The sequence below is a fragment of the Lutjanus erythropterus genome, chromosome 10 (genome assembly GCF_056507025.1).
Source record: "Lutjanus erythropterus isolate fLutEry1 chromosome 10, fLutEry1.hap2, whole genome shotgun sequence".
Lineage (NCBI taxonomy): Eukaryota > Metazoa > Chordata > Actinopteri > Lutjaniformes > Lutjanidae > Lutjanus > Lutjanus erythropterus.
In genome coordinates, this window is record NC_139326.1 from 27,741,798 (window position 1) to 27,754,574 (window position 12,777).

A 12,777-nucleotide genomic window follows, 5' to 3' on the forward strand; every position below is an offset into this window, starting at 1 on the left:
GTTAGGCTCACTTCAAGTTTTCAAATAAAAACAGGGTCCCAAGAAAAGTAAAAGTAGACGTGTCCTAAAACCAAAATTGTAATCACAAGATGTAAGCAGTGGAGGTTACAAAACATTCAAAAAATGTCTTTGCAATTTTTGTACAAGCTAGGCCATGCATTCAACACATTCAGTCAGAGATGTACAGGAATCCGCCACATTCTCACATTCAAACACAAACACAGGCGTGCTGACAGGCAGATTGATATGACACACAGCATGAGCAGAAGAAGAAAAAAGGTGAGGAAAAAAATTCACCATTACCCTTCAAAACAAACAGACACATTTCTGCACAGGATGACAGGCACATGCAGATGTGAAGCTCCCCCTCCTCCTATATAACTGGGCCATTTCGTACAAAGACGATGCTGTTATTTTAGGGCGTTATTAGAGATCAAAGCAAAAGATAAATCCCTAGAGACTGTGAAGCTCCTTATTCATGTTCTTTGAGGCTTTGCTCTGATTCCCTTCTTCTGCACAGAGCTCTGCTCAGCTCTGCTGGTCTGAACCTCACACTTTACTACTGTAACGCAGGAGGGAGAAACATCTGTAGGCTACTCTGGATGATCAGAGGTGCTGAGGCAGGATTTGGGGATTGGAGCTGTGGATAAATGATTGATACCAATGAGAAGTGCTCACAAACAGACCTGGTCTATCCACAGCTTGCCCACGATGATGTTGTGCACTGTGGAGGTGACCTTTCTCCACACGTAGTGGTTCCCGCTGGAGTGGAACTGCAGGTGAATGGCACCTGGAGGAGAACGGGGCAAACGTTTATAAGAGAGTGGAAGAGGGTGTAAAGTAACCAAGTACATTTACTCAAGTACTATACTTAACTACAATTTTGAAACACTTTGAGTAATTCCATTTCATATTACTTTACACTTCTACTCCACTACATTTATTTGTGGTATTAGTACTTTTACTTGAGCAAGTTACAAGTACTCCTTTCACTACTGGAGAAAGGAAATACTAAAGCTCCTTTGTTGCCAAAAGCCTCCTAAGCCCCACCCCTTTTTGCTCTGTGTACCAATTACAGTTGAGCAAACCTGGTGGCACATCTTAAGCTAGCTAATGATAGCAAAACACTAGGTAACTAGCTAGCTAATAATTGATGTAGATTAGCTAGCTACTTAGCAATGGGGATTCAAACTCGGGACCTTCTTGCTGTGAGGCAGCAGTGCTAACCAATGCGCCACTGCGCCACCACAATAAACATTAGGGACTCGTTTTTAACATCTTCGCACAGACTCAACATTTTTAAATTTAATTATGGTAATTAATCATGAGGCCCCACACAGACTCAAACTTTCCAGAATAGCCCCTGAAGTTGTACTTAATTTTCTCAAGGTTTAGGAACATCATGAGGTCTTTAAGGCATAGAGGTGAAAGGTGACTTCCACTCCAACAAAAGTTATGAATTGATGAAATAGATGTGATAAACATTAGATTGTACCTGGAACAAGACAAACTGTAATTCACTTGAATCATAACAGGCTCAGCAATTGTCATCTATTATTTTGCCAAGGTCTTCTTTCCGATCTTTTTTTATTTTTATCATGAGAGGCCTCTGTGAGATGGGAGATTACGGAGTAAGTTTTCGAGGTGAGGCCTTTCTGATTCGTAGGAATATCTAAAATTGAGTCAATTACTGAGGTGAGAGGGATATTATGGAAGGAGGTGTGATTTAGTCTGGCAAAGGTACGAAGTATAAAAATAGGAAATGTGTTGGGAGGTTAAATATTTCACACAGTTCACTGGAGCAACAGAATACATTGCTAATGTACAGGTCACTCAGCCTGATAAGGTCCGACCACTGTCATAGAGAAAAGGCTGCATCAGTGCCAGGAGGATGGAAGAGATGGTTATTGCATATGGGGCTGTGGTGAGACAAGCCCTGGAGTCCAAAAGCAAGTCTAACCTGAGACCACATTCTTAGAGTGGAGACAACAAGATTACATGAAAATTATTGATGAAAGCAAAGTCAAAAGTGAAGCAGGGGAACAGAATTTGGCTTCAAGGTCACACCGATTTAAGGTCAGTTCTTGGATCCAGAGGGTAATGTTGTGTATATTGGCTGCCCAATAATAGTTTTGTAGGTTTGGTTTTCTGTTTGTGAACATGGTCAGTTCTACCTGCTGCAGCTGAAAAACACATCATCTAACACATTTATGCCCCGTGTACAGGCGACACATTTCCACCTATTTCCAGTGTGACCTAACCCTGAAAGATTGATGAAATGTATTTGACCATAAATGCTTTCCACTTAAGAGTTTTTGCCATTACATGGCACCTCGCAGCAGGCTTGAAGTGAGAGAAGTCAGATAAATACCACTGCATCCCTTGGCTGGACCTGCATCTATCAAATCTCTCATTTATCTGAGCCAACAGACCCCTGCTCTCCGCCATCCCAGTGCAATAGAGAGCTCCCTTTATACCCATACTTTATGTAGGTGTCAAAAGGGTCATAAAAGCCTCCTGATTCATTCTCACACCCTTTCCTCTGGCTTCAGATTGTGTGGGAGGCGGTACAGTCGCCTGCTGCTCTAAAGTGAGGGTCCTTCCTAACTAAACTCTGCCTGCTGTGGCTGTTTTGCATGATGGAACCTTTATTTACACATTTAGTTTGTTTGCTTCCCCGCTGAATATGAAATGTCTCACCCAGAGGCATTATGGAGAGGTATTTGCCACGGAACTTGCTGGCGATGGTGATTTCCTGCCACAGGGTCCAGCCTCGTTGAGAAATCACATGATGTGCAGCTGCAGGGGGGTGATGGCTCACCTTACAAGGATGACAGGCACAAAGGTGAAGAAGAATATAAGAAATATGTTCATATAAGCAGGAAATGTTTAAAGGACCAGCATGTAGGATTTAGCGGCATCTAGTGGTGAGTTTGCAGGTTGAAAACACATCGCCTCACTCTGCCCTTCCAAGCCTATAGGACCCACGAAACCGGCATAATGCGAATGGCTGTATCTAAAGCTAGTGTTTTGTTTGTTCTGGGTCTCTGTAGGACATGACTGAAAGATGGTAGATATAAACAGCTAATTCTGAGGTAACAAAAACAGAACATTTCTTAATTTCAGTTAATTATGCATTAATGAAAACATACCTATTAATATTAGATTAAATTTGTAGTTTGAGTAGTACTGACCAATCACATTTGAGCACACTTCAGGTGCATGCAGGTAAAGAGTAAAGCAGATGAAACACAGTGGCTGAAATGCAGTCTCAGAACCCAACAGTTATCATCTGACAAAGACTTAGCTGTTTCTTCACTTTTTAAGTAAATTATTTGCATTCATATGCAAGTATCTGTTTGTAGAGATCAGCTGAAATGTTAAGACCTAAGACACCTACACAGATGAAAGTGAACTATTCAGTCCTTTTTAAGCAGTTTCAAGCACTTTATCTAAAATCTAATCACTTTTCAAACCTTGAAAACACTGTATTAAAATTGTTTTCAAGGATTTCCAGCACCTGTATGAACCCTGCCAACAAAAAGTTGGTAATTGGACTGTAAACTATGACCAGTTTGAAGAAGAGGAAGTCTTGACCCAGATGTCTGCTATTTGAATATCCGCTGGCTTCACCCCCTGTAGCCCCCAGAGGCTAAATTGTGGTCAGTCAATAGGCAGTGGGTTCTGAGATTGGGTGTGTCATGTGTAGGCACACACATCAATGAGCAAACAAAAAACTCCCTGCAGCCATGCTGTTACCTGCTCACACAGCGAGCGGTAGCCAAAGTCCTCCAGGCGATCGAGCTCGTAGGTCTCGCCCAGGAGGGGGTTGAAGGGCTTGGCTGTCCGGTGGACTGTTGTGGAGTAGGATGAGACGGAGAAGGCAGCGACCAGGCACATCTGCTCCAGGGAGGAGTCACAGCGCGCCGCTTTGTCCAGAAGCTCATGATACTCCAAGTCCTCAGTGAGGCGCTGCAGCATTGACAGAGGCTCGTTGAAGTTTACCTGAATGGGAGAATGGAGAAGGCATCAGACACACACAGATTTAATTCAACAATAATCTCAGTTTAAATATTTCACAGACGGCAGCTGTCCAGGAGTAAGCTTGCTCAATTCTCCCCAAAGTTTGACCCAAACTGTCAAAGATGCAACCAAAAACCCGGAACCCGGGTTGTGTTGTGTTGTGTGTTCATGTCATAGTTCTCTGAAGCATCTATGGATTTCTTGAGGTAAAGTTTTGCTGAGCTGAAGTTATCACATTGACCTGTAACTGGCACAGCTGTTTCAAAGCAATGAGACCAGTAATGTGACTGACTGAAGAGAGTACTTAACAATCACAACAACCTCTCATCTATATTCACCTTCATCCAGACATTTGCACACTGCACTGCTGCACATGCAAGAACCAAGACAATGCCAGTGGTGGAAATGGTGCACTGAAAATATACCCAAACAGACATGGACACGCAGCTGATGTGTGACTTACCACCTTGCACTTGGCATTTATTATTCAACTGATGGTGCAAAATACTAAACTGAGGGTAGAATGCATGATTTTGTACCCTGGGGGCTAGGTGAAGGTGAATACAGATCAGAGGGTGCTGTGATTATTAAACACTCTCTCAGCCACATCACTGGTCTCATCGTTCCGAAACAGATGCACCAGTCACAGTTAAATGTGATAATGACAGCTCAGCTTTACCTCAGGAAATGTCTGGATAGCTCAGAACGCTGTAATATGAACGCACATCATCACAAATCTGCAGTGCACCTGAAGACAGGTGGAATATCAGGTAGTTATAATGACACAGAAACAAAAAAAATAAAGGAATTGAAGTGACTGGTGGCTCCCAGCTGATGGCCTGCATGATGGCACAGTTTGAGGTGCATCAGGCAGAAATGCTCAGCAGGCAGGCTCGCCTGTGGTCACATCTGGTGATGATTACATTGGACTGGCACTGTTTTAGCAACAATTCGAATGTGTCTAAACATAAAGTTGGAGAAGTTATGATGAGCTCTGGAAACCAGATGACCAACCAGTCTGATTTGGGTACAGGTCTGTATGGTTGTACTGTTGCAAGTGATTTAATGAAGGTAAATCCTTTAACTGACAACCATAAATTCATAGAATCACTGTAGAATCTGTATTACATTTATTTGCATGTAAGTCTCTTTTGTCTTTGTTTAATATATATATATATATATATATATATATATATTTTTTTTTTTTTCTTTATCATTATTTTTTTTTATTTGATTTCTGATTCGATTCAATATAATTCACTTAGGAATATTTCAATTTTGCTTGAATCTTGAATTGAAAGTTATTCTCAGAGAACTAATGCTTTAAACTGTACAGCCTCAGTACATAGGGCACATACTCTACCAACTGAGCTACCAGGGTGCCCCTGAATAAGATAAGATGTACATGAGCAAGAGGCCATTCCTCATACACTTACAGGCATGGGGATTTTGGAGAGCTCCTTGCCGATGCAGTTCTTCATGATGCTCCACAGATTGAGGGAGTAGTTGGGCTTGTCTGGGACATGAGTCCGCCGCTGCCTGCGGGGCTGCACCTCCTTCCCTGACACGTCATTACAGCCGGGAGACATCTGGAGGATGAAAAGGAGGTATAAACTTTGTAAAAAAAACCCCAAAAAAGAATATTAAGTTTGAGAAAGACGCCACATCACTGAGTGGAGACAGAATGACAGAGCAGGAGAAAGTCACAGATGTACGTTAGAGAGAAGAAGAAACCAGGGACAGAAGAGCAGATGTTTGCCTGGCAATTAAGATTTTGTAGAGTGAAGCCGTGGATCTAGTAGCACCACAGGGGTGGCAGCGAGACCGTAGGAAACACAGACAAAAGCTGCATGCATGTCTGTGTCTGACTGTGAGCATGGGATGGATGTCAGGTAGGACTGTGAGAACAGCAAGTGAAGACCATTACATAAATAAATTGCAGGGCTGTGAGCTCTCCAGCAGCAGGAATGAATCCACAATGAGGTTACAAAAGTCAGCAGTGTCCACAAATGTCAGTCCTATTAGTCAGACTTGTTAGGAGGACAGATACTTACATGGTCGTCCTGGTTCCAGTCACTGGGCTGACCTCCGCTCGCTCCGCTCAAATTACTCTGAGATCGCCTGGAACACAATGAAAATGTTTTCTAAAACGAGCACTGGACATATAAACAGAAACAAAACTCATTCCCCCCCCCCCCCCCCACACACACACACACACACACACACACACACAATACAAACACAGCACACACTAGGGAGCAAACAGATTGCTGAATATTACACATGAATGCTGTCTAACAGTTTCCATCATCTGTATGTAATGGTGCTACTGGAGTTGAGGGATATATTGCAAGAGATGAGCCATAACAATGATGAGGGAGAAAACACTAACAGGTGCTCAAGACTAGAACCCAACTAAGATGAGATTTTTGAGACTGATAGTGATTTTAGAGGGAAACTTCAGTGATTATTGATATGGTGGCCAATATAGCGATTTTTTGAACTTGAATGTAAATAGTCCTTTTCTGTGTGGACTGTGCACCGAAATTGCACCAAATATCTCATATGCATGATATGTACATACATGAATAGATCCCAGTGATGTATATTTAAATCATGCAGATATTTCCCTCTCATTACTACCATGTCTTTTGCTGCTGTTATATAACAATTTCTCACTGTTTTTTGTTCAGATGACACTGGTAGCAGATGTAGTAGGTGTGGTTTGGGATGACAGGGGAGCCTTTATGTGTATGTCCTTCCTGATGTTACTATGTTAATTGTTATTAGTTAGTTATATTGTTTATTTATTACTTATTATTATGCTTGTATTTAATTACTTAACTTCCCATATTTTGTGATCAAGGACCTGTTTGAGATGGTGCAGCTCACAGGGTTTAAATTTTTGAATAAAAAATGAAAATATATACGCCAAATCCAATATATTGGCCAATAATATCGACCAGCCTAGGTATCTACTCAAGACATTTTTAAGAAAGTAAATAAAGCCACAACATGCTCTAGAAAAACAAGTGGAGATTCCAGTAAGACTGATCCAATGCAGCGAACAAATATGCTATGACCATGTAGTGAGAGAGGAAAACAGAAACAGGTTTATTTTTGCCGCAGGAGAGCAGACAGGAGCAGGAATCTTGTGATATTTTTATCTGTGTAAGTCAGAATGAACACATCTGACAAAATGTGAAGGCACACCCCTCTTTGATTTGTGTGTGTGCGTGTAGATTAAGCTGTCACTCCATGAGCCATCCTCAGAAGCAACTGTCAGCCACACTCAGATCCACTATTATGACAAATTAGAGCATGAGCAGAAATAGTTTATTGTAGTTAACACACGCAGACTTAATATTAAAACTCCATCCCTCTATGTGTATTTTAGTTGCCCTGCTGTTTCACTAAATTAAAAATTATGGCTCCCTGTGTGTGACTGACCTGTGCTGTGTGTTCTCAGTGGCAGTCACTGTGATAAATGCAGGGGAATCCTCCATGGCATCAAAGTACTCAGTATCCTCATCTTCATCACTTGCTTCTTCTTTGTGCAGCCTCTCACTCCCTTCTGTCGGCACACATAAATGCATTTGTGAGTAAATGAAAACAGCACTCAAAATCAGCAGAATCACGATCACACGGCATTGAGTTTGTATTATACAGTTCAGGAGAGAGCAGCATATAATCACATACCCATGGTGATTAATCAAGGAATAATCAGCTTAGTAAAATTGGCAATGTTCCTGCTGGTTAACTACCCCGGATGATGCGAGGTCCTCAGGGTGTGCTTCTAATATTCAGTATCTAACATTCAATATTTAGTGTGTTCCATGATCCGGTATACGTGTAAACTTGAACAGAGAGTTCCCAACAGAGAGGCACAAATCCTCGTATCAGGTAATCAGCGAATTTTCTGAGGAAAGGTGATTCTATTAAAAATAAGGGTAAACTATGAACTTCTCTATTCAAACATCCCCCATTATGAACAAAACTTACTGTATTTTCATAAACATGTTATTCTTTTAAAAACACCTTCTCTTTAATACAAATATGATGCATAATAGGGATTTATTCAATAAAGATCTGTATCAGCCTCAAAGGACGGGTTATCTAAGAGTCAGACTATGCCATTATAACTAATGCCAGCATTGTACTGTATAAACAGAATAGTATAAATATGTAACCAAACTCTAAGCTGAAACACTGGTCAGTGCTCACAGTGAACACAACAACCAAGGCTGTTTTTCAGTGCCTTTCAACTGACCAACATGAGCCTTTTCTGATGTTCTGTCTCTGTGGTTAAGCTATGATAAAGTATAGGCAACTTAAACAACTGCGTTACTGTTAGGGAAGGTTGCCTTCATGGTTACAGGAAACCAACGTTGGTGGGAGAGGAGAAGTGACTTAAACCACATTCTCACATTTTGTTTTTCGGTTCTTTTTTAGCATTTTCAGGGGGTATTCTATAGCCTGAGAACCAGACAAATCTGCAAGCTCAGGTTTCATCTGCTCTGACAGACACATCTGGCCATCCTCACATCCAGTCAGTTCACAGAAATTTCCACCTATCCTGGATCTGGTCGGGCCAATCACAAAGACTGCATTATCGTAAAGTGATGTAATTTTCTGAACTTACCAGATTGTTCTAGCTGTGCTTTTATTCACCTTTATCCACTTAGTCAATATATCCACATTACTTATGATTATTCATCACAAATCCAATTGTGTTAATATTTACTGAAAGCAACAGAGCCCATAATGCCCAGCCCTTATTACTTTATATATTGTTGTTGGGTAGTTCAATCTACAGCAATGCATTATATTCTATAAGACCATAATATGTGTGCAGAATTTAAGGTAGTTAAGGCATTTCAGGTTATTTTACAGAAAATGTATATGTCAAGATATGTATTGTACTTTGGAATAGCCTATAAATATCTAGATTTTTATTTATGAGCCATATCGACCAGCTCTAGCTGTAGGTCTATCCACTTGTGTCCAGATGCATTCTGGTCTGTGCACCTTGGAATTAAAACTGAACTGAGAGATCTCAGACTAGTCACATTTGTGTCCAAGGCTTGGAATTTTAAGCCCTTATTACAGAAAGCTGAGAGAGATGACAGGAAATGAAGGAAAAAGAAATGCATGAAAGATCCTGGCTGGATTCAGAGCAGGGAGCCACCTGAGCCACAGGGCGCCCCAGTCATCAGTCTTAAAAACAAACACTGTATATCATCAACCATATCTGTTTAAGCTGTGTTTTAAGGCAGTTACACTACTTCTTGTTTTGATACTGAATGTTGTTTTAAAGCTATTTACGCAAATGACTAATGCTGCCATTTTTCTGGAGAGTCTTACACTAAAGGTGAGGCCGTGGGGTCAATAATATCAATGGCTTTCTCCTTTTTTAACAAACAAAGGTCAGGACACTTGCAGCTAAAGGAACATATTAGAGTAAAGGTTATAAGGTTATATAAAATCGGTTTGTTTTTTCCTCTCAGTTGGAGGAATGTACACAACAAACTTAATGTCAGCCTGGCTGCTTTTCAAGATATGTTGGTTATAAACAAACAAGAAAATAAACAAACTGATGGACAAACTACAGAAGAGGCCATATGACCTACAGTCCTCGATGAAGGTAATTACCATTTCTAATTTAACAATAATTCAATTCAGACTTTCTGACACAACTTAATATGTCCTCCCTCCACATGAGGAATGTCTATAATACTGAGCCTGAGGTTACACATGACTTTTACCCGGCAGAGTGAGGCCCACACTGAGGCCCACACTGGAGTAAGTAACATGCAGTCAGTCAGTCTCACCCTTGTTGGTGGTAGGAGCACTGGGTGTGGTAGAAACAAGCGTGGGTGCTTCTCTCCACGCTCGCTCCAGGCTGTTATGCTGCTTGGCTAGCTGCTCAATGGTCTCTTCTAGGTGGGTGCGCTGCTCTCGCTCATACTGCAGTGCTCGCTGCCATCTCCGACTGTGAGTCTCTGCTAGGTCCAAGAAGTCTCGACACGCCTGGGGGAACACAAGCACACAAACACACAGAGAGCAATGAAAGTGTAATTTCTATAATTTATACAGTCCGACAAAAAAGACTGCTGTTCATAATTCTTAACAACGGTACAAGCTACTTTCCACTTGCCATGACTAATGGCTAAGATTTCTGCATTAAAAGTATTACAGAGAATCCTCACATAACTCTTATGGCTTTACAATACAGTCACGTCATGGGGATTTTGAAATAAGAGTGACTTCTTTTGGTTCCTGTTTAAGTCTAGATAACACCCTCTTTAAACCTTTGGGGACAGTTCACCCCAAAATCAAAAACAGATATTTTTCCTCTGGACTATTTGAACTACTTATTTTTTCCTAGCAGAAAAGAAAGCAGTTCCAGTGAATTCTACTGCACAAAAAAGTAGTTCCTACACGCTCGCAACAAAGTTCATGGATTAGCACAAGTAACTGGGTCGTGGTTTCTGGAGAGAGACATAGGCTTTAAATGTAAGTGATAATGAGCACATATAATTTGCAACAAGATAGTTTGTGATGTATTTGTGCCAATCTCTGCTTCCAGCTTTATTTTAGTCAACAGAAAACACTATATTGACGAGAATAAATTATCAGCATTTATATTTCCAGCTTACAACAATATGAGAACACTAGGATGGAAAAGGTGTAAATACATTCATGCCAGTCACTGCAATCAAGGCTATTTATCACCATTGTTTCGAGCAATCATCAATATGTTAATTAGCTGTCTGCCAAGCCTTTTACTGGGTCTCCCTACTGTGTCAAATGTGCCTCTGAGCACTGCATAAACATTGAGTTCATCAGTGAACGATGAGTTAGAGGTTAAACCTCTGATTGCAGAGCAGCAGACTATATTTGAGTCATTGCTGCTGCTCTGTTGCTTTCACTGCAGAGACAAAGAGGTTACTTCAGATCAAACATATATTTCATGTCAGCATTTGTTGGCTCTGCATTGTACGTCTGACAGCTCAAAGGTCAATGAACCTAAATAATACCTCACAGCTGACAGCATGCATGATGAAAATGTCATGTGACACTGAGCTGTCAGCAGAGAAAGGTTTCTGAGTGATCATTTCGAAACTGCTTTTACTGCAATTGAGCATTTTTGTAACATTTTGTGTGGGTTAGTCATTGTTCTTCCCTCAAAAGTGGAACAGTACATGATTACATACAGTATAGTCCTCTCAGTATCTGCAGCATATGTCTCTTTAGAGCCAGAGGGGCTGTTGAGAGTGAGCTTGAACACTCAGATAAAGTTGTGGCTGCAGGCGGAGAGCTGGAGGGACAAATGTGTCACCCAGCTCAAATAATCTCTGTCCTCTGGCTGCTGAGAGTGCAGTCAGGATGTTCAGTATCACTTCTAGGCAGCAGGAAGAGAAACAGGGATGCGGTAACACCTGACTCCTTCCTTGATTTGTTTCCAGAGAGCAGGATGCCTATCTGTCTGCTGATAAAGTGCTTTTCATCTCCATCACACACATACAATATTACACTGATACATTATTAGCTGTCATTTAATATTTAAAGAAGTGATATTTTTGATGATATCTGGAAGCTATTTCTAAAAACTGGATTATGATGATATATGCAATATGTAAAAAAAAACAAACAACAACATTAAATCCTACAAAGCAAATAAAGTAATGCTTTAAATTTAAGAATATATTGTTGTACCATTTTACCATAATGGATATTAATATTTTTCATTTTGTTACACATAAGAGAAGAAAATACATAAAAGATCAGAAGAAAAAAAACAACAAGATAGTGATTGGGGTGTAAATTAAAAAGAATTTTCATAACGGCTTGTCAGGTAGCCCTCTTAATGTGAGACATTCAAAATAAAGACAAAAAATAGTATATATTATATATTGTATATATAACTTAAGTTTACCTGTCATCTTCATTGACTTCCACATGCTTGGCCAAAACAGAGAGAGGTGAAACCAGGAAGAGAAACCACACAAACTAAGAGCTAAAACTACAACTTAAATGGACAGTTCACCTCAAAATCAAAGATACATATTGTTGCTTTCCAGTGAAAATTATTAATCTACAAAACATCAACTTTTCAGGAGCTAAGAGAAACTGCCATGTTTTAATCTTTGTGAAAAAAGCATTTTTCAAAAGATCCAGCTGCTTTGTAAAGGGCTTGGCTTAAGAGATGTGAGAATTGTCTCCACTCATAAAGGAGTACTCTACTCTTCAGCTTTATTGAAAAATTCAAAATCACCAAACTTGGAGATAAGTGGTTTTAACACGACAGCAACAATATTTTCCTGTGGCCTATACTGCAGTGGTTACCAAACTGTGTGCTGCACGTCTACAACATCACAGTCATACAACAACATCTTTGGATTATTATGAAAGAGAACGTTAATGGAAAGAGACATTGCTGTTGAATTTTTAAAATGCATTTTTGGCACTTTGAGCACCACTCACTGAGTGCTGTCTAGTTCCATTATATTTGCCAATATTTCCAAAACTTGGCTACTCATACCAAAAAAAATAAATAAATAAATCGCACTAAAGGCCAGAGGAAAAATGTGATCTTTGATCATTGAATCTTCGATTTTTGGTTGAACTGTCCCTTTAAGATAAACACTGTATGACTGATCCTTGCATGCACAAGTCTAGATTTTCTAGCCTTCAACAGGGAGCAGGTTTGATAAACACCTGCAGTCAGTTATTATACATGTGTTTTAGATT

General features: G+C 40.3%; 1 protein-coding gene across 1 annotated transcript in view; it reads right to left on the bottom strand.

The window, feature by feature from the left end:
* The window catches only part of osbp2b (oxysterol binding protein 2b), a 74,266-nt gene that overhangs the window by 8,201 nt on the left and 53,288 nt on the right, over nucleotides 1–12,777 (bottom strand). The window contains exons 4-10 of the mRNA XM_084728889.1: nucleotides 9,855–10,053; nucleotides 7,474–7,597; nucleotides 6,078–6,144; nucleotides 5,460–5,612; nucleotides 3,760–4,005; nucleotides 2,701–2,821; nucleotides 687–790 (exon numbers count right to left, since the gene is read on the bottom strand). Of these exons, the coding sequence (XP_084585015.1) occupies nucleotides 687–790; nucleotides 2,701–2,821; nucleotides 3,760–4,005; nucleotides 5,460–5,612; nucleotides 6,078–6,144; nucleotides 7,474–7,597; nucleotides 9,855–10,053 (1,014 nt within the window). The remainder of the gene's footprint in view (nucleotides 1–686; nucleotides 791–2,700; nucleotides 2,822–3,759; nucleotides 4,006–5,459; nucleotides 5,613–6,077; nucleotides 6,145–7,473; nucleotides 7,598–9,854; nucleotides 10,054–12,777) is intronic.